We start from the raw sequence: 22,348 nt of genomic DNA on the forward strand, positions 1-22,348 counted from the left end.
AAGCAGCACAGGGGAATGGGGAATGGGGGCTGCGGTCAGTCCCTAACACTTTGTCTCCACCACTCCTTCAGTTACTCTCTGCCCCTGCTCCATGTGGGGTCCCTCCCACAGGATGCCTCCTTCCCCAGCTGAGCCTGCGGGGGCTGCCCACAGGCAGCAGTTCTTCAAAAACTGCTCCCACGTGGCTCCATACCACAGGGTCCATGCCCCAGGAGCAAACTGCTCCAGCACGGGTCCCCGATATGTGGGCAGTAGAAATCCCAAGAGAATATTAAAATAAAATGGAACTGAAACGTTTTAAGTTAAATATACTTGCGTAAAGTTACCTCCTGGAAGTTGTAGTAAAATAAAGATGATCAAAAGCTAACACCATTGGCTTGATTGTCTCAGAAGAGAGCTGATCAGGGCTTATACAGCTGAGGGAAACCCGAGTTGCATTCACATCTCTGGACCTGGCTGTTAAGTGTTGCCAGCATCACATATGGTTGTACTGGCCACTTGCACAGTCTTCAGAAACAGTAGCACACTCAAAAGCGTACTACTTTAAAAGGAAACTCATAGATTGCTTCCCTGACATATTGTCCTTCTAGTTTGGCATACAGTATAGTTACAAGAGCCTCCTTTTAAGCAAGAACAGCTGCTGCTGTTTCTTCTGACATACCAATTACTATGGTGCAGTGGGTACAATATAAATAAATGGAAGGATGCTAAACCCTTCTGTGCTTGTTTGTATGCAGTGCTGTCTCTGTACAGTTGGGAAAGATGAATCCCATGATGTCCTTTGCTTGTGCTGATCTAAATTAGACAGGAGAAAATGTCCTTACTCTCCTTTTATACTGTTGTTCTGCTTTACTGTGCTAGTTTCTGCCATTGAGCACCATCTTATGTTCAGACAGATTCTCCCACCCACCAATAAACATGTGAATGACAGTGATGACTGCTCTTGTACTTTGAAAGCAACAGAAAAAAGTCCTTACTTTCTTCTTGTTTTGGAACTACTTCAGAGTGACTCCACAAAACTGAATTACAATGATCCAGGATTTCATTAGTACAAGTAATATGAGGATCAGGTGTAAAAAGTACTGGATAGCTTAGAAATAATGCCTTTCCATAACAGGAGTTCTGCTTGAGATACTGCCTAAAAGGGCTTGATATTGTAGCTGCCAAAACCTCCGAGTTATACGATACTTTAAATAGTAGTAAAAGTATAAGAGCCTTTAAAGTGAGGTAGCACTTGCATATCCTCCCTTGATGTACACCTCAAAATGATCATCTTTTTTTGCTGCCCACAGGGGCCGTGGGGGTGCGATTCCTCCGCCCCCACCTGGACGAGGTGCCCAAGCCCCCAGAGGAGCACCAGTGACACGTGGAGCACTTCCCGTCCCACCAGTAGCGAGGGGCGTTCCTACCCCTCGAGCAAGGGGTGCCCCAGCAGTCCCAGGCTACAGACCACCCCCGCCACCTGCACATGAGGCATATGAAGAATATGTAAGTAACTGTATGCATTAATAACACATGTAAATCAAAGTGGTGAAGTTCATGTACCTCTGAAGTTGGAGACTCTAGTCCAATAATTCCTCTGCCTCTACTGCGTACCTCCTGCTGGTGAATTACAGCCTAGGTGATATAATGTGGTCTCTTGGGTGATTGGCATTTACAGAGTTTTTCACAGCTTAGTTTTGGATATGAGAAGGTCATGCTGGTTAGCTTTCACTATATCATGTAAAAGCAACACAGACTATAATGTAGTCTAAAGACAGTATTATAGTTGAAAATCACTGTTTACTGTAGGCAAGTTCTTAGGAATAACAAATTATATCCTCAGTGAGAAACAAAGATATTTATTTTGTTCTTCTGAATCCTTCTTATTGCATAAATATATATAATGTATATTTATTTGTACTCATAATTGTGTTACAGATACATAACAAATAGAAACTCACTTAATTTTCATATAAACTGATATAATAATGCATATTTAGCAAGGAGCGATATTAACTGTCACCCTTCCTTATGAGGTGTTAATAGTAATTATGCTGTAAACATCAAAGCTTTCAAGCCATCCTTATTAATGTTCCCCTCCTGCAACTATCACCATAACAACAGATATTCAAGTAGAGGAGAAGGTACCATCAAATATAGTGTCTGACTTTTTCCTGAAGTAGCAAATCCAAAGGTAAGATGAACATCCTGTCCACTCTGTAATTCTGTCACTATTGAGAGAATGCAATTTTATCCAATCAGCGGTCTTCCTGGAACAAAAGAAATTGAAATAGAAATTAATCACTGTTGGTAAAGCTTTACCTGTTTATATTTGTAGAATATGGCTTAGATCACAACTACTTCAAATCAGGGGCACACATTCTGTCAATGACAAAAATCACAGCTGAAAAACAGCTGCAAAAAAGGAGACAAATTAAGTAATTTTCTGTTATTTTTGCCTCAACATGGTTTCCATCTTTAAATGAGTATAAAGCCCTCCTTAAAATAAATGGAATTAAATATATATATATATATATATTTCATTTACAGATAATATGTTATCTGTTGGTTGCAAAATGTATAAGATCTTCCTGTGCTGTGCAGAACTGTCTTTTCCTAATCTACACATGACAAGTTTCAAACCAGCATCCTTGTAATTTAAGTTTAAGATTATGAATGAAGAAAACCTTTTATTTTAATCTACAGTACCGGTAAATGTCCTAGGGTATTAAACAAATTTCAGGAAACCTTTCTTAGGCATTTTCTAGATGGCAAATATACAGAAAGCAGCAGTTGAGGCAGCTGGATTAAGGTTAGGAAACCATTCAGCCAGTTCCACATTGGTTTTCCTCTCAGGAACACCAAATATACTCAAAATTAAAAGTTAATTTAGGTTATAATAGAGTATTCCAATAAAAACTAAATAATGCATTTGTATTTCTACTTTGCTTACCTACATGATAGCAAGCATCTTGTCTTTTGGAGATCCTTCAGTTTTGGAGATCCTCCTGTGTCCTATCAAAATCTATATTCCCAGCAGGCTTTCTCAGACTTCCTGTCATCCAACAGTTTGCAATGAAAATCTCTGTCTTCACAATTTGGAGACACTTGTGAGCATAATCCAAATACATGCTGCTATCTTATGGACTGAGATAATAATTAAAGCTTTATTGTGTGCAGGTAGAAGGAAAAGTTCAGTATGAATTTGTAAATAATATTTTAGGGGAAATATTTTGAATTTTGAACAAAGTAGTCAACACAGGCTTTCTTCCCACACAATTTGCAATTGCACCACATATCTGTCTGCATGCTTAAACCAATTGAATCTATTTGTTGACCAGCCACAAATGTCATATGTAATTGTTGTTCTTTCACACTCAATCCTAGAGATGAAAAACTAATTTACAATGAATAATTTATCCAATTTACTTTGTCTCATTTTCTGCTTGTAGGTAACTCACAAGCATATTACAATTTCTTTATGTGTTTATGTCTTTCATTTTTGAGTACAGTATTCCTCTAGAAATTTTGCATAGTGTATGTGAGCACCTTTTGTTTGATTAGTTGTGCATATGAATGCAGTGTCATTGATTGTCAGTATCCATATACAGTCATTTGAATGCTGAGTTGAAAGTGAACTCAAGAAATAGAATATGATGGCTGCAGCAGATTTTTTTAATGCGTTTCCTGAAAAAAAAGTCTTTTGATATTTTCTCCGTTCTATTAATTGGAGGTTGTATTGACTTTTAGACCTTGAAACAATGAACTGTCCAGATCATTTTGGATAAGCATTTAAAAGTTTGGATCATTCCTCTGTAATTATTTAATATTTTGCATTTTCCTAATGACCTTTGGAAAGTCCATAAAACAAAATGCCTGAAGGTTTCTCAAGAAAAGTGAAGATTTGTTGCTGTGATGAATGTATTCATGTTCAAAATTTTCATGTAAAGCTCAACCAAAAGAAAATAATTCTGAACAACCAGAGTCACAATCAGAAGAGAGGGAGGCTAGACAGGCAGGTGGCCACTTGGGCAGCCTTTGGGCAATGTGCCACACTTCAAGCCTTTGATTTCTTTACTTGCTTTTGAAACAGATATATAGCTTTTATTGGGTCTAGCTTAATTTATTTGAGAAACTTCTGAAGATCACCTGAAGAAGAGGTACAGATATCAAAAAGCATGTGCAAAGAAAAGTAATGCTTACTACTTGACCTTCCCTTGTCTTAAAAACAGTTCATTGTGTGTGAATGTGGATGGAGAGCTTAATGAATAACTGGTGTGCAGCTTCTGGGATCAGATAGGTTGTCATGGGTTTGTAACATGGTGAGTCAGAGTACTCTTCAAAGTGCCTACTCTTAGTTCAGTGCAACTACCTGTACTATGTGCTCTGTTTAAGATGTTCACTAGAGTGCGGTTTGGAGCAGAAGCTTGAACTGGTCAAAGTGAACTTTCCTCAGAAGAAGCTTATTTCACAAAGCTGAACTTGACTCTTTGTCATTATCCTCTGGGACACAGTTTTATATCCCTAATCCACAAGCACTGCCATACTGAAGATGTCCCTAGAGGTTGAAAAGGGTTCAAACCTGATAAGAAAAAACAGCCTTCTGAACTTCAGGTTCTATTTTTGTTGTTGTTTTTTATTTGTTTTTCATTTGTTTGTTTACTGGAAACCACACAGTGTTGTTGCCCATTAAAAGCATTATGGATCATACTCAGAATCCATTCACAAATACAGTACACAAATTAATTTGAATTATTGCTTAAGCCTTCTTTCCAAATCTAGTAATATATGCCACCACCAGTTGGAAGCAATGGCTCAGCTAGAACTTTTCAGGAGTACTGATTTATTACTGAGCTCCACTGTTACTCAAAGGGTGCTAAGGGTAATATTATTAGAGAGAGCAGCAATGCCAGCAGGTTTTAATGAAAAAATGGCTGTTTGGAATTTGTCAAATTCAGTTTTTAAATTACGTTCACATTCTAAATTTCATAAGACAGCAATGTTTTGAGTAGAGAGAACGGTACTGGAATTGCGTTTTAATTGCCTCTCCTAGACTTACATCTTATGCAGCTGTGGTTTGAAGTATTAGTTTTGCCTATGAGACAGCTGATGTCTGATCTACAAATCTTATGATGTTTCTGTATCAGTGCACCAAGATAGGAGATAGGAAATAAAAATGAGTTCAGACATTGTTTCAGCCCAGCATCATCACCTTATTGACAAGGCCAATGAGAAGATTGATTTTGTGCCATTTATTCATTACAGTTGTTAAGATTTGTTTGGTTGAACATCTACTTTTATCAGCTACTTGAAATATGGTGAGGAAAATTAACATTGTTATCATCTTTACAAATTGGGGGGAGACTTCTGGAGACTTTTTTTTTCAGCAAGAGTAAGCAATTTTAAAGGCTAATCTCCTATTGACAACTTTAGAGACAGCAAAAGGATGATAGACATGACTGATGGTGACTGATGATAGACAGTAGTGTGACAGAGAGTAGTACTTGAGTAGATATTCCACCAGAAGGAACATCCTACTGAAGAAATAAAGACACAGACTTTTCGACTCAAGTTAACAGCAAAATATTTAAAGGGTGCTTAGCCTAAATATAAACCAAAAATACAGTTGCTTTCTGGTCATGCTTTGGAATTGATTTGACTCTGGAGTTGTATTTCTGTCTTCTTAATCTGAATGAGTTGTGATAAAAACAGTGATGTTTTTCTTTACTTTTTAAGAGCTTTTGTAAACCTTTTTAAGAGGTCTAATGCAAGTATAGAAGTGACCTAGCATTTGTTTCCTTATTCCAGATGCAAATAGTTACAAAAACAGAATAAATTTTATATTAAAACACACAAAATTTTAAAATTTACTTGAACTTAGTTTCATTCCTGGATGAGAAAGGGAAGGACTTCCAAGTAGTTATGGCATGGTTCTAAGGAAATTAGAGTAACTTGTAATTTAAGTTAATGTTAATATTTCTAGTAATATAAATTTGCTTCACTAGAAATTTATGGACTGCTTTAAATAAAATGAAAAACAAAGCAAATATGCCAAATTTCCAGCAAATAGGATGGAATTTCATATATTAAATACTCAGGATTTTTCTGCAGCACCTTGCACACAAAGTAATACATCTTAACATCTTAATATGAATACCTAGATGAGGGTCTTGTATTTACAAAGAAATATATGTATATATATATATATATTTTTTTATTGTTTTTGCAAGATATATGCCAATCTGTCAAGACACTGTGAAACTGGTGCAGCTCCTATCTGTAGGACAGCCAGATGAAAGAACAATTTTAAATGCCTCTGATTTTACTGATCAAACTGGCCCAAAATAGCTTTTGGTTATCTGCTGGAATAGTGAAGAGCAACATTTTTACAAAGAAAACAACTACACAGTAAGATAGACAGTGTTTTTAATGTCATGCTGTTCTTCTCATTTCAAGCTATTTAAAATTAAAGCAAATGTCAAACTAAGCTGTTCATTCTAAACCCAATGTTTTTTTTTTTTACTTTTTTCAATAGTTTTCAAACAATCTGAAACAACTATGCTCCTGTTTACCCAGTGCCAACCTAGATAATGAAAAGACTGCCAATAAGAGGCATTTTGTCACACTTCAGCATTTTTAAAAGAATAATCAACATTTACATGTGACTACAATCCCCAAAATTGTGCTTGTGGATGCTTTGCTTAATATTTTAAACTAGAAATCTTAGGGCTTTTAAATTAATTCTATCTGCTACTTTGAACGCAGATGGACACTGTGTACAAAGACCTGCACTTCTGCTTCATGGCATGTTTGTGCCTGTATTAGTGCTTCAATGAATACGTTAAAGTGAGTGAGCAATTGGTACTTGATTCTGCTACTTTTAAAGTCAATTCCTATAATCCCAGCAGGCCATTCTCAGTGAGAATGAGAGCAGGACAACTAAGGAGACTAAGGAGACTCTAAATCTTAAAACACTGAAATACGTTGGATATAATTACATTCAAAGGGGATTTTTTTTTCTGAATTGTTTTTCTAAATTTTGAGATGTGCCATTTATTTATATGTGGCCCTTTTGCATGAAAAAGAATCAAGAATGTACTGGGACTAAAGATCATTTGAATAAAGCTGGAATTATAGACATGGGTATCTGCATGGCAGAATGACATATTGATTAAATATGATTGATTACCTCATTAAGCCCAACACACTTAGAATAAAAGCTAAACTATATTCAACTTACATCTGTTGTGACTTGAAAAATCAAATCTTATTTTTACTATAATAGTGATAATCAGGACAGTGTTTGTATTATCTGAAAGATTCTGTTGGGCTTTGAAAGAATCCTGTGAATGATCATCTCATGAAGGTAGAGTGGGTTTTTCTATTAGTTATTCGAACTTTGGAAAATTTAATATATTGATAATATAAAAATATCTATTTGTAAGAACAAAAATCACAGTCAGCATTAAACCTTCAGTGTCTAAAAACCTGCAGTTTTGCTTACCTGTGCAAATTGTCATTTGGTTCATATTTATGATATTTAATGATATTTAAATGATATTTAGATGATATTTAAACAAAAAAGGCTTATTCCTTGCAACCATGTCCTGAAATAACATGTCAATAAATATGAATACTGCCTTCAAACTCATCACTGATATGAATTTCTCAAAAATTGACAATGTGCTGTAGAATATACTTTTATTATATGTCTTTCTTGGTTAGAATGGATTTGATTTGTTTTGGTTGTAAAAAATACATTTATTCAATGGACTAGACTTTACTTATAAAATACAGAAAAGTTTTAACATCTACTTATAGATGCTTCAGAAAGATTTTGTGAAGAAACTTTTCTGTTGTCCTCTCCATGCTCTTCTAGCTTTGCAAAAGTAATTATCTCCTTGATATTAGTTATCAAGTTTTCAGTTCAAAAATGTTTTCTTTGCTAGACAGAGTATAAAAGAAAATGCTGATGCAGCTGTACATGTTTTAGTGTTATACATGATGTTGATACAACTACAACCTAATAAATATTTATATTTGTTATATAGAGATCTAAGTGAAGGGCATCTCTCAAATGATCATCCAGCTTTCAGATGGTCCTTAAATATTCATAGTGTATGCTGTTATATTCATAAGATACTACATAAAAAATATATGGAGTACTCTCCATAGATACAGAATTTGTCTGTATCATGCAGTTGACCATTTGATCATTAAACAGTGTGATTGTTCAGGAGCCTGTTGCTAAAAATATTTGTCTACTATCTCTTGTATATGTTGCACTTTATCATTTGGTTATTTGTCTTGGCTGGTACAAAATGATTCCACAGACATTTCACTGGCTAAATTTGATTCTGTGACTGCATCTCCACCCATGCTTTCATTTTTATGACAGGTTGCGAAGGTGAGTTATAAGTATGTATTTTGTGCAAATTCATAGAAACTTGGAAGATTCCTATTTGGGGCAAATCCAATTTAGAGTTGTTGAGAATTCAGTTATTGTGTGAATTCAGCGATGATGGAAAGCCATGTTTTTTTCTTTCACTTCTTGGAATATCTTACCCAGAATTTGTCCATTGAGGTACTATAATGTTAAATTTTTTGGACTGCAAGACTTTTGGACTACAAGGCTTATCATAACTGGTGAGTTTCTTAGGAACCAGGAATACATATAAATTCTGTGTTAATGAGAAAAGTTCAGTGCAAGCTTCTATTTCTTGCAGAATGGTAAGCAAAGAAACTTCAGCTGTTTTAGACTATTAGGGAAGCCTTAAATTCAGGTTTCAGGAAAGATGCTGGCTGACAAGATGGCACTTAACATCATCACACCAGCATTGCCCCCAGCCTTACTCACATATACTTGTACAGTTTTGCAGTAAACGCAGATTAGTGAGTCTTTATTATAGTAGATAAACAGAGTGCTCTGTATATCAGTAGACCTCATGTATAGCTAACAGTACTACTGTTTTGTATTATATTTATTTATAAGGGATTTTCATTATAGCTAAAACATAAGCTTTATTCATATAGTAAAATGTACAGTTTAGGAACCGTATTATATTAAATTCAATCTTTTATGGACTGTTCCAAAATATTATTATATTTATCCTACTATTTTAAGGGCAGGTATTTAAAAATACTTTCAGTTGCATAAAGCTGTCATCAGCATTCATGTTTTCTTATTTTCCATACTTTCATGACATTGTCATCTTGCAAAAGTATACTTCTGTATGAAACTGCAGTGATACCTATTTAGCAACTGCACTTAAAATCAAAGATAAACATTACACAGCAGTTTTGTTTCATTTTCTGGCTGATGGGCCTCTTACACAGTTGCTTCTATCCATTCACTTAATGTTTACTCAGGATAATTGAAAAAGAGGATTTCTATTTGGTACAATAAAAGGCCTGAAAAGTAGTCTTATATGCCTATAACCTTTTTTTTTCTCTCAATATGTTCAGTGCATTTGCAACTCTCAATTTCAGTTACACATAGGAAGAAAAAGGTTTGTACTAGGTGAATTATCTCATGTACTTGGATGCAGAAGCACTTGTTCAGCAGTATGCCTGTTCTTCCTGGTTATTTAAGGAAGGCTCAGATAAATACCTTAGATTTTCACACACAGAAGCATGCATTTATATACCCTGTGGGTATGCTGGTATAGACAAAGCTTGCTCAAGCTGTGCCATGGATGCAGGCCATCTGCAGGCACATGGCAGCAATTTCTTCCCCTGAGGCAGGAAGTGAATGTCCCATTATCGAGTACTGTTGGAAGAAGAAAGGTTTATGACTCTACAACTACCTTAGTATTTCCAGTAAATCATTGCTTGAGTAGAGAGATGAATGCTTGCATTCTGATAACCATATGCATATATGTTATCTCTAGATAAAGCACATAAAAATATGGTCCACTTCTTCCAGAAGTCCATATAAGGACTTAATACTGTGCAGAGCTCCTCTGTAGCCTATAATATAAATTAGTAACTGAATAAGGGTCATTCTGAAAGACTTGAGAAAAAAATACATATTTTAATAATGTATTTTCTAACCAAACAGTCTGGTGGAAGAAAATATTTATCTGCTTTCTCTTGACAGCTGTGTTGTAGAAATTTGTTTCCCAGCTTTTTTTCCATAGTGATTTTTCCATACTGATTAGACCTAAGTAAAGACTCTCAGTATGCTCTTGTCTGAGCCCAGACTGGTACCACCTAACCACAGTAGCAAAACTGTGGCTCTGTCTTAGAAAACTAGACTGTCAGGATTCTGAAAAGCTGTTGCAGACCTACCCTAGAAAAAGAGCATTTGATGGTAAACAATTATTGGTTTTGAAGACAGAGTGAACAGTAATTAACGGTGATGCTCATTGGTGTGTATAATCTGGCATTATATATTTGAGACAGGAATAATCAAATGAAACTAGGGAAAAATAAATTGGTTATTTCTACTTCCATTAACTTATGTGAAATGGTTAGACCACTCTGAGCAGAGAGTGGTGGACATATCCTGGAACTCTTAAAAGGAGTAGAAAAAAAGATATCAGTATATATTTAAAAGATTAATTTTGCTTGTATAACCCAATGGGTTATGGAGTAAAATTTGTCTTTTTTTCCAGCTTTAATTTCTTTAGAAAAAGTGGTATTAAAGTGACAATATGCCAATTTTTAAAACAATTAGATCGATTATATTTTATCAAAGATGAAGAGTTAGTGTATCTCTCTGAAATGTAGCAAAAATGTTGAAAATATTGATCTTGTTATGAAACTCAACACCTTATATTTGACCTAGACGGCTCTTAAGGAGTGTAGCAATCACCAGAAGAGGGTGATGCAGTATGCATCAGCTCCAGGATGATAAAGTGGCTGGCTAGAGATGAAAAATGTTCTTTCTCCATACAGACCTGTAGGTTTTTTTTGTTTGTTTGTTTTGTTTTTCCTGGTGAAAGTATGCTTGCCTGCTTTTTAATAGCTTCCACAATCATTATAAGTACCATTACTCATAGATGCCTAATATGTGTAGCTCTCTTTTAGCTGCTGTTGTTTTCTACCTCTTGTCAATATCATATAAAAATGTGTGGAGTGTAACATCTGAAATCATATACAGTACAACATCTGATAAGTGAAATTAGGTAGGCAAGCACTACTTACATTAGTATCTTAAGAACAGATAAGTATCCTGAGGATGCTCTTGCAAACAAGACATTTACTACCCTATGAAATACAGTAAAACTGAATGTAAATATTTCTGTAGCATATCTTTACTAGTGGAGATTACATATCAGTTCCTGTCAAGGTGCTTTACCTGTAGTTTTGATGGTTAAAATGTTAAAATTTATGCTTATTTGTTTTAATACAAATCTCATTTTAAGAATAGATCTTTCCATTTTCATTACCTATTTACATGTAATTGCTAAAAATGATTTATGGGCAAGATTTGGTTTGGTTTGCTTTGCTTTTATTGTCAAAATTGCTCAGATATGTAAAACTTCATTAAGTTGTTTAAAATTTATTTAATAATCAATGATAATAAAAGAATAAGTACTTTTAAACTGAAACAGAATTTTGGAAATTGGAGATTCCAAGCATTTTGACAGAACAACATTAGTTATCTGAACAGAATGCAAATTTTATCTTTGTCATGCAGAAAATTCCTAATAAAAAACAGTCTGTAGTAAGCTGTTAAAGATGGTTTGTTGCAATCTGGATATAATTAAAATATTAAAATTTACAGTTCTAATGAAAAAATATAAGCAAATATTCAAGATTGTGTAGATCAAGCTGCAGAGGAAAGACAGAAAGAATGTGTTTCACTACAAGTTAAATTTTCTCAAATTTCAATGTGGACATCGTAGCTGACAGAAAAAGAATACATTTTTAAAAAGCAGAGAATCACTGAAACACAAATGATAGCTCTGAGTGCAAGTGCATCTGTCAAATAAATTAGAAGCCACAATGCTATTGCTTTTTCACTTTCCTGGAACTGCCCTTTCACTTTATTCCATGGCCACCTTTCATGCGAACACCCTAAAGAAAACCCCAAAAGCCATTCCCATTCAGAGCTCTTCTAACTGATTTCTGTTGAGGGACCTGTAACTTGTCATTTCAGGAAAAAAAAAAAAAAAAAAAAAAAAAAAAAAAAAAAAACAGCAGAGTAGCCTTTTATGTACTAAACAGAGCACAGAGCAACAAAAGGAAAAAAATGTATCTTTTTTTGTTTTTTATTCATTTTTCTCATGTTTAATTTGTTTATTTCTAAGGAGTAAGAAATCGCTCTGATGCAACTAATTTGTCTTGTGTTTGAATGTCTGGCATTTTGTATAGTACTGGAGTATAATTACAAGTAAGGTCAATACATCCGGTTCAGCCACGGCCATAAACTGTGTGGCTGAATCAGTGGTTACTATATATATATGTATATATTTCCATGCAAAGTGCAATATGAAAAGGAGTGAGTGTTTTCCTCCTGCAGAATGGGTTGTAACCCAGTATAGGGGTATATATGATCTATAAGTTGCCTAGACCTTATTGCCCCTAAGAATGAATATTCAAATAAATAAATACTAGGCTTTTAGAGATAAGGATAATCTGCATTTTGTGTTGGCAGATGGTCATACAAGTCTGTATTCCATCTCCTGAGTGGAGTTCAGAAGAATATGCAATGTCAAAAATCAAGAATGCATCATTGTAAAATCAGAGTAACTCTTCTGAAAAATGAGATGGAGATCAAAGTGATCAGATGTATTGCTAGGTGGAAAATCAGGTATTCCCAGATAATTACTGCTGAATGGGCTGAAGCAAGTTTTGGCACCCAATAGATACATAGGCCAGCAGACACCCGAAAGTGTTAATGTGTTGTCTTACTCTGCTAAAACTTCTAGAGATTTAAAAACTTCTGCCAGTTGGAAGACAGTTTTCAGGCCCTAAGAAATCAACAATCCAGTTGGCAGCCAGTCACAAGTGATGTTCCTCAGGGCTTGGTGTCAGGACCAGTTTTGTTTAGCATTTTTATCAATGATCTGGAAGAGAGCATCAAGTGCACCCTAAGTAAGTTTGCAGATGTAAGACTCTCAATCTGCTTGAGGGTAAGAAGGCTTTGCAGAGGGATCTGGATAGGCTGGACCAATGGGCTGAGTCTGATCATAAAACGTTCAACAAGGCTAAGTTTCAGTCCTGCACTTGGTTCATTATAACCACATGCTGCCTATAGGCTTGGGGAAGAGTGACTGGAAGCATGCCTAGAAGGCCAATGGCATCCTGGATTACATTAGCAATAGTGTGGCCAGCACTATGATTGTCCCCTTACACACAGCACTGATGAGACCGCGCCTCATATACTGTGTTCAGTTTTGGGCCCCTCACTGTCCCTACAAGAAGGATATTGAGTTTCTCAAGTATGTGCAGAGAGGAGCAGGGAGGCTGATGAATGGACTAGAAAGCAAGAGTTACAAGGAGTGGCTGAGGGAACTGTGGTTGTTTAGTCTGGGGAAGAAAAGGTTGAGGGGAGATCATGTTGCTCTTTACCTGAAAGGAGGTTACAAGGAGGAGGATGACAAGTGATGGGATGTGAGAAAATGGTCTTAAGTTGCACCAGAGGAGACTTAGATTGAAAATCAGGAATACTTAATTCATGGAGAGGGTGGCCAAGCATTGGAATGGGCTGCCCAGGGAAGTGATGGAGTTTCCATCCCTGGAGGTATTTGAGAGACATATGGACATGGCACTAATGGACATGGTTTAGTGATGGGACTCAGTAGGTCAGGTTGATGGCTGGACTTGGAATTCTTGAAGGTCTTTTCCAACCTAAATGATTCTCTGTTTTTTTGAACAAGGAATTAAAGTAAAACAGGTGGCCAAGAAGGCCATCAGCATCCTGGTTTGTATCAGGAAAAGTGTAGCCAGGAAGACCAAGGAGGTGATCATCCCTCTGTACTCAGCTCTGGTGGGGCTGCACCTCGAGTACTGTGTTCAGTTTTGGGCCCCTCAGTACAAGATGGACATTGAGGCCCTGGAGCATGTTCAGAGAAGGGCTACAAAGCTAATGAAGGGCCTGGAACACAAGTCCTATGAGGAGCAGTTGAGGGAACTGGGGTTGTTTAGTGTGGAGAAGAGGAGGCTCAGGGAACACCTTATTGCTGTCTACAACTCCCTGAAAGGAAGCTGTGGGGAGCTGGGGGCTGGCCTCTTCTCACAGGTAACCAGCATTAGGACTACAGGGAATGGCCTCAAGTTGTGCCAGGGGAGGTTTAGGTTAGAAATTAGGAGACATTTCTTCTCAGAAAGAGCAGTCAGGCGTTGGAACAGGTTGCCCAGGGAAATGGTGGCATCACAGTCCCTGAGGGTGTTCAAGGAAGGGTTGGACATGGTGCTTAGGGACATGGTTTAGTGGGTGATACTGGTAATAGGGTGATGGTTGGACCAGATTATCTTGAAGGTCTCTTCCAACCTTAATGATTCAGTGATTCTATGATTCTATAGACATTTTTTGATGGATGGAGTTAAGACAGTGGGCTGAAACTCCTAGGTGTTGCTAACCTTATACTAGTACGTAGCTAGAAGGAGGGATGAGAGATTTGTGCAGTTATCTTTTACTGTGTGTAGTTTAGGTCTGCTATGGAAGCTATAAGCTTAAATGTAACATTTCAGTGTGTGCCAAACAGGAAATGAGTTCCCTCAGAACTGTGGTGCAACGTGGTCCTTCAAGTGGTTTCTGAAGTGACCTAGTTAGTAGGCACTGTGTGTCTCTGTCAGACAAATCATAAAATGTAAAAGATTGCCTAAATATTAGTACAATCCAGTTGTAATGGCTTGATTTATTTTAATTGATATAATGATTCTACGATTTCAGATTAGTAGTTTAGATTTAAATCCCCATAAAGCAAATCACAAAAGACAAATTGACTCTTTGGATTAGAGTTGCTTGCCATTTATAGTCCTTGAAGGGGAAAAAGTACAAATAAATGTCCAACAAAAAGGCCTTGTTTAACTTTTAGTAAGCAGCTTGAAAGGGTCAGAGACACAGAAGCTATCCTTTACCAGACCTGGAGAAAAAAACGCATCATACGTAATCTTTCAACTGAGAGGCTTATTGAACTTAACATGAATGTAAAGATTATTCCAAGGGGTGCTAGCCACTGTATGAGTTGACCTTGTGATTTACAGCTGCAATACCATGCCCTGCATGAATTTCATGACATAACAATCTGTCAGTTCTTGCAGCTATAAAGTCAGCCCTCAGAGATAACAGAGTCAGCCTCACAATGATGGCCATTTCAGGATGTAACTACCTTTTCTTAGCTTAATAATAAAACGATGATGTGATTTAAAATGTCATGCTTTAGTTATAAGGCTAACAATCCTATTAAACTATAATACAGGTGATAGATATTGTAAGGTATTGTAAGTACTAATCTAGTCTGAAGTAATGTATTAGATCTATTGCAAAGTGCATAGAAACTGTCAAAGATCCATAAGCAAATTAGAAAATAACTTCAGTGTGGTAACCAGGTTACTTAGTGAGATATTAAAAATATTAACAATAATATTTATTCAGATATGGAGAAACAGAATTCCAACTACTTTCAACTGTTAAGTGATAAGATTTAATTTATGTTTAGTCAAGATTCTGTGATTCTTTAGCTAGTGTACAAATATTAGACATGAATATGCATCATTCTTGGAAGAGTTTCCATTGTATGTTTCCTGTAGTGATATGCCAATCAGCATGATGACTGAGCTGACAAAAGCATGCTATATAAGGGCTGTTTCTTTAGATATGAGTAATTATTTTTTTCCATTGAAAGATGAACATAATTTAAGCCAGTAATATCTGATTTAATAGATTGACAATTTATATATGGTTAGAAAAATCAGTGAGTTTTCTTTTCAGTTAGAGAGCAGGAGAGGAAGTTAGTGATGGCTTCATGTTGGAGCTCACTCCGTAATCTCTGACTGGTCCCTGAGGATCTTCTGTCTTCAGAATGGAGTAAGCCTTACCATTTGATTTAGAGCAACAATACCAAGCTCTGCATGAAAGTCATGACATTAATTGTGTGCTGATGCTAGACACTGCAAAGCTTTAACTCCTTATGGAAAGTTCAGGTCTTCCTGATAATGGAAGTTTTCAGCCAACCAGCCTCCAATCAGCACATCATTGAGATTTTCAGTCAAATCAGCATCTTCAATATGAAAATCAGCTGTTCTGATGCTGTCTACAGAGTTAAATAGAGATATTATTTATATAGAGGAAATGTTGTGGTAGCCTGGAAGTAGTTAGATTTTGCTAAGAACTGATACATTTATGCAGATATATCAGGTTGCTGCTAAGAGGTAGCTTCAAATACATCTACATCTACAAATACATCATTACACTTTTGTAACTACTCCAATCTGTACAAATGTTGCTGACAAATTAGAGCACTAGGAAATTAACAACTGCATGAAGTTTAAAAAGAGCAAGCAAGTGCTGGATTCTGCACCCAGGACAAGGCAATCCTGGATATAAGTACAGACTGGAGCATGAAAGGCTGGAGAGCAGCTCTGTAGAAAGGGAATTGGGGTTTCTTATCCATGGTAAATTGAATATAAGTCAACAGAGTGCCCTGGCAGTCAAAAGGACCAACCATGTCCTAGGATACATCAGGCACAGCATTGCTAGCTGGTCAAAGGAAAAGATTGTCCATTTCTGCTCTGTGCTGGTGCTGCCTCAGCTCGAGTATTGTGTTCAGTTTTGGGCACCATGGTATAAGACCATAAAACTATTAGTGAGTGTCCAAAGGAGGGCTATGTAGATGAAAGGTCTAGAGCGGAAGACGTATGAGGAGCAGCTGAGGTCCCTTGGTTTGTTCAGCCCAGAGCAGAGCAGGCTGAGGGAAGAACTCATGGTGGCCTGCAGCTCCCTCACAAGGAGAGTGGAGGGGCAAGCTCTTGAGCTCTGCTCTCTGGGGACAGCCATAGGACCCAAGGGAATGGCATGGAGGTGGGACGGGGGAGGGTCAGGCTGGGTGTTATGGAAAGATTCTTTACTGAGAGGGTTACTGGGCATCAGTACTGGCTCCCCAGGGAAGTGGTCACAGCGCCAAGCCTGCCAGAGCTCAGGAAGCATTTGGACAGTGTTCTCAGACACATGCTCTGATTTTGGGACAGTCCCGTGTGGAGTCAGGAGTTGGACTCAATTATTCTGCTCTAGGGAACCTGCTTTGGCAGGGGGCTTGGACCTGATGATGTCTTGAGTTCCCTTCCAACCCCTACAATTCTGTGATTCTGTGATCCTTGTGCATCCCTTCCAACTCAGGATATTCTGTGATTCTGTGGAATGTAAGGCAAGTGTTGTTTTGGTGGTGCACATGGGTCTCTGTCCACATATTCTCTTAATACTGTATAATCATCGAGGTGCTTCTGCACATCTGCACCTTTTGTGAGTCATATACTCTGCACTTGAAAGTTATTAGCATAATGACTGACTATTGTAAAATTGTGTTAATATTAAGTGAACAGATTTTCTTTTTGGGGCAAATAATCTTAATATGGATAATGAAAAATTTGTATCTATAATTAATTTTTAAAAAGGCAAAACATAAACTGACAGATACAGGCTTGGTGTTTTTTCATTTCAGGCTTTTTGCTACCATACAACTTTTCCTTCAGGATAGATTTCTGACAGCAAAAATGCAAGGGTAGTCTTTGATCCTGTCATCCCTGATTAACATTGCTGATTCATCCAACACGCTACTATCTGGATGCTGATCCTCTTGATCTGCTTGGCTTGGATTTATTTTTGATACTTCTGACTTTATTAGAAAGCCATTTCTTCTTGTGGGTGAGACAGAAAAATCAGTAATGCCCTAACACTGTTACATTACTGCATACCCCAACACCTAGTACCACTGTCTTTTCACACTGTCTGTTTTTACCCAGAAGATTTTTATTCCAAATTATATATGATGCTTCTTTCAGATTTTCTAATTTTCAATATCTTTGATCTAAGCTTTGAGAAGTGTAACATAAGATGCAAAATTCTCTTCTGAATCCCTGACTGGTATCTGCAAGTTGCAGTTTGTAGGTAGTATGTCATCACAATCATAATGAATGTGGCATTAAAAGGCATATTTATCTTGCTGGAAAATACTATTTCAGAGAGGTAAGAGATTCTACAAATAGCTCTTGGTATCAAAGGAGCTTTAAGTGAGAATAATAATAGTTTAAAAAAAAAAAAAAGAAAAAAAAAAGAGTTTTCATATTCCATTCTCTTGATTGCCTATCTAAACCCATAGAATTAATATTGTTATCATCCATTGTTTATATGGCATCAAGTGCGTAGTAGACACTTTGCAAGCATGTATTAAAGCAAAGTCTGGGCAAGGACATTTGCATTCTAGCATACAAAGTATGGATCAGTGGTTCAGGGTGGGAAGGGCAAGTTACACTTCAGTAACAGTGATATGTATCAAGTCCTAGTCCTTAAGAAATTAATTTGTAAGGATAACTGGTTAAAAAGTTGATACAAAAGAGACAAGAAATTACAAATATCTTCCAACCAGTAAATCTTTCAACCAGTCACAGTCCCCAGTATTTGCTCTGGACTTCAGCATCCTTGTATCTCAGCTAATAGCCCAACTAACTGCTAATTGAGTGATTAGAAGGAAAAGCAAAAAATATATATATAATATATAAATAATAATTTAAAAAAATGTTACAGTCTTCAGTCACTTTGGTGTGTTTTTGTAATACTGGCAAAGAATGGAGATCATTTATATGAGAAACCGTTGCTCCTAAAACACTTAGTATTCTGTAGGGACTTATTATGCAGTATTGTCAAATCACAATAGATTGCATAAACCTTTATGCAGTGTAATCAAATTGAAAAAAAAAAAAAAAATCACAGGTGAAGTGCATCAGATTGGTTTCACAAAAGAAGTATTTATATCTTGCAAGCCATGACACATGTCGAGAGTGACCGTTTTTCTGTTTTTGGAGGCAGTACTGTTTTTTTTTTTGCTGAGAAAAATATTACTCTGTTTCCTAAAACTGTAGAAACAAAGTATTTCAGTGTACAGTTGCAAGAGTATTTCACACTGGTTTTACATCCATTAAATTTATACTTTCATTGATAATTAAAGTGTTTTGAAAGAGAATCAGCAAGAATAAAATAAACCTCCAGACTACACATTTTTAGTATCTAAAAGAAGTTTGATAGACTATATATTGAACAGGCAGTGAATCGATTTTTTTTATTATTATTTAGGATTTGGATTGTTACAAGTATACTAAATAATATTTAGACAGTATGAAGAACTTGAAAGTAAACTTACAACAAGAGGAGAATAAAGATATGAGGGAACAATAAAAGTAAGATAATAAAGAAAGCAGGCGATGAAAGCGAACAAATGAAGCGAACTTGAGTTTCCAGAGAAAAATGTGAAGTTGATCTTGCAATAAAGGAATAAGGCCTAAGGAATAAAGCCTTTGGAACAGTGGAAGAATGCCATGTGGTATGGAATATAGATGAATATAGGCCAGTCTGGGTCACCTGTCCTGGTTGTGTTCCCTCCCAACTTCTGATGCATCCCCAGCCTCCACTCTGGCAGAACAGCAGGAGAAGATGAAAAGTCCTTGGCTTAGCGTATGCACTGCTCTGCTAAAGTAAAACATCAGCTTGTTGTCAGCATTATTCTCATCCTAAATCCCAAACACAGCACTGTAGCAGCTACTAGGAAGTTAACTCTATCCCAGCTGAAGCTAGGCCATACCACTAAACGATTTCAACCATGATAAATTATGAAGTTGTACATCTTTCTCTCAATCTTTGTCATATCAGTAAAGACCAGTAAAATCCAAATTTCTATCTACTTGCTTCTTTTTGTTTTCAACTCTTTTAAGGTTGTTGGTATGACCTGAAAGGTGTCCATTGTTGCTGGTCACATGAATTCACTGCATTTCTTTGTCTTTGTGCTTAACATTTGGCTTTATGTACTAACCTTTCATGGGGAATTTATTGGTCTATTTTTAACATTTTGAAAACTTCATGTGCACTCTCTACTTTCCATTTATCACACCTTTCATCCGCCCACTTCCTACAATAGCCATCTTAATGTTAAATGTTTTTTTTTCCTTGTTCTTCAAACCAATACGCGAGTACAATTTATGTCTCTTTAGCATGGGAACCAACTTTCAGAAACTTAATGGATTTAATGGCATTTTTTATGTATTTTAATACAGCGTCATGACTATTATCTGGACTACTTCAATTTCTGCCAGGGACCTATTAACACAAAAATGAAAATGGAGGAATCTAAAGAATAAAACAAAGCCAGTTTAGTAGGAGTTGAGATACAACAAGAAGGATTACAAACATTTTTCTTCTTATGAAACTGTTCTAGTAGTGGTGATCACACAAAATACCCCAGTCACAGAAACCAACAAAAAGCCCACCTCTGAAATGCTGTGAACAATTTACAGTTATCTTCAGTTCTTGTATGTGCAAGTTAGCCCTCTGACCATAATTTATTTCTATGACCACTTTACTTTCACTAGCATCTCTCTGTTTTTCAGTTACTCACATCAACCAGCAGTAGGAGTGGTAGAAGAGCGTAGCACCTCTTCTGGTGGACACCTCTGTGCTGTTCTGCTGGGCTCCTTTTTAACACTTATTTGCAAGACTAAATGTTTTCATCTGAACTTTCAAATCCTATTTGGATATGGCCATGTGTGTTTAAATTTTGGATCCTTTGAGCTAATAGGAGAATATTCTGCACATGGTGTGAGTCATCTGAATCCCTGTGGCAGTACTGGAGTAGCGTTGCACTAAACCTTATCTTAGAGTGTGCTACTGAGTCAGAACAGGTATCCTCACATTTTTTACTGACTTCACATTTACTTTTAAAATACCATTTAATTGTATCCATGGGAGGAAATAAATATCCTAGCTTTAAATAAATCCATCAAAACAAAGTCCTACATTTTCCCATGCAGGAATTAAAGAAGGTAGTGGCTCATTCCAAAATATGTATGGGAGCACATGAAGGGGTTCCACCATTAAAATAATTTGTGCAGTCCACCATATTTCTGGTTATGGTATCATATGTGTTATGCTGATGACGTTACTGTTTTATAAGTACCACCTTCTATAATGTGCTGGAATGAAGACTGTGTTTGCTGTGTATATCATTGATGTTATAGTAATCTGCAAGAGTAAGTCTTGGTGAGTAAATTGTGTTATTGCAGAAAAGGGGATTATATTCAGAGTTGGCCTTTGAAGCATTTCAGGAGGCAGTGCATTGAGGAATTGGTAGTTCTCATTATGTCTTTTGTGTAGGTGCAAGAACGAACACAACATTTTTATGGAAGGGAAGGAATACATATAAATGTGAAGGAACACATAAATGGTGGAAGAAGTCTACAAATGCATAAGAAATTAGCTACATTTCAAGTGATTATTTAAGCCAGCAGGGGTGGAAAGGGTGACATTCTTAGGATCAGACACAGATACTGAGTCATGGTAACAGTAATATTAGAATAATTCTTGAGAAAGCCCATCACTCAGAAGGAATCAAAAAATGTTCAGTGGCACATTCTAGGCAAAGTATGAGGCTTTCTGATCCAGCAGATCAGAAGAGAATCCTGGCCAATAAGAACAGGAACAAAAGCTATACTTTACACTCTTCTAAATTTTTCTTCTGAAAAATGTCAGATAATGTAATCTTTTAAAAAGTAATTTATTTTCAAGTTAGTATGGCTAATAGATTGCCCCAAGACATTTTTGGAAATGTTACACCACAACGTAAAAGCCTCAAAATAAATCTCAGCTTTGTGTCATTCCACAAGTTATCATTAAATTAATTACATGTCATTGTCACAGAAAGGTGCCATTTTTCAGGATTATCCAAAAATTAAACTAAGCATGCTGTCACATTATGTTTCATTAGAGATAATATAAGTAAGAATGTATAAGTTTTCACTGACTTATATTATTTGCCTTTACTACAGCATCACTTCAGCAACAGGACAGATTTACTGGTTATTGGTTTTCCTTCTCTGGAACATTCGCATTCTTTCCTTAAGGTCCTTCAGATCTTTAAGACAATTGGAAGATATTCAGATTATATTTTAAATTGCATTTGCAATCAACTTATTTTTGGCTCTTAATTTTTCAACTCAGGTTCCTAAACTGTATAACAAATGCCTTTAAATGAAGAACATGCAATGAGAAATCCCCCATATTCCAAACAAATCCACTGTATCTGTGTATGTCTGAACTTTTTATCAAGTACTTCTGCATCAGAGATCATAAGAAATAAGTGTGTGTGCAGGTTTTATTAGAGGATGGTGCATGATTGTATGGGTATCATACAGTCAGTTTAGATCTAGCTTA

General features: G+C 36.4%; 1 protein-coding gene across 1 annotated transcript in view; it reads left to right on the forward strand.

Moving 5' to 3' along the window:
* KHDRBS2 (KH RNA binding domain containing, signal transduction associated 2) overlaps window positions 1-22,348 on the forward strand; it is a gene marked incomplete at its 5' end in the record, with an annotated part of 348,053 nt that overhangs the window by 238,286 nt on the left and 87,419 nt on the right. Inside the window, one exon of the mRNA XM_082757411.1 lies at window positions 1,293-1,488. Coding sequence (XP_082613537.1) covers window positions 1,293-1,488 — 196 coding nt within the window. The remainder of the gene's footprint in view (window positions 1-1,292; window positions 1,489-22,348) is intronic.

This window comes from Aythya marila, assembly GCF_965140915.1.
Source record: "Aythya marila genome assembly, chromosome: 3".
Lineage (NCBI taxonomy): Eukaryota > Metazoa > Chordata > Aves > Anseriformes > Anatidae > Aythya > Aythya marila.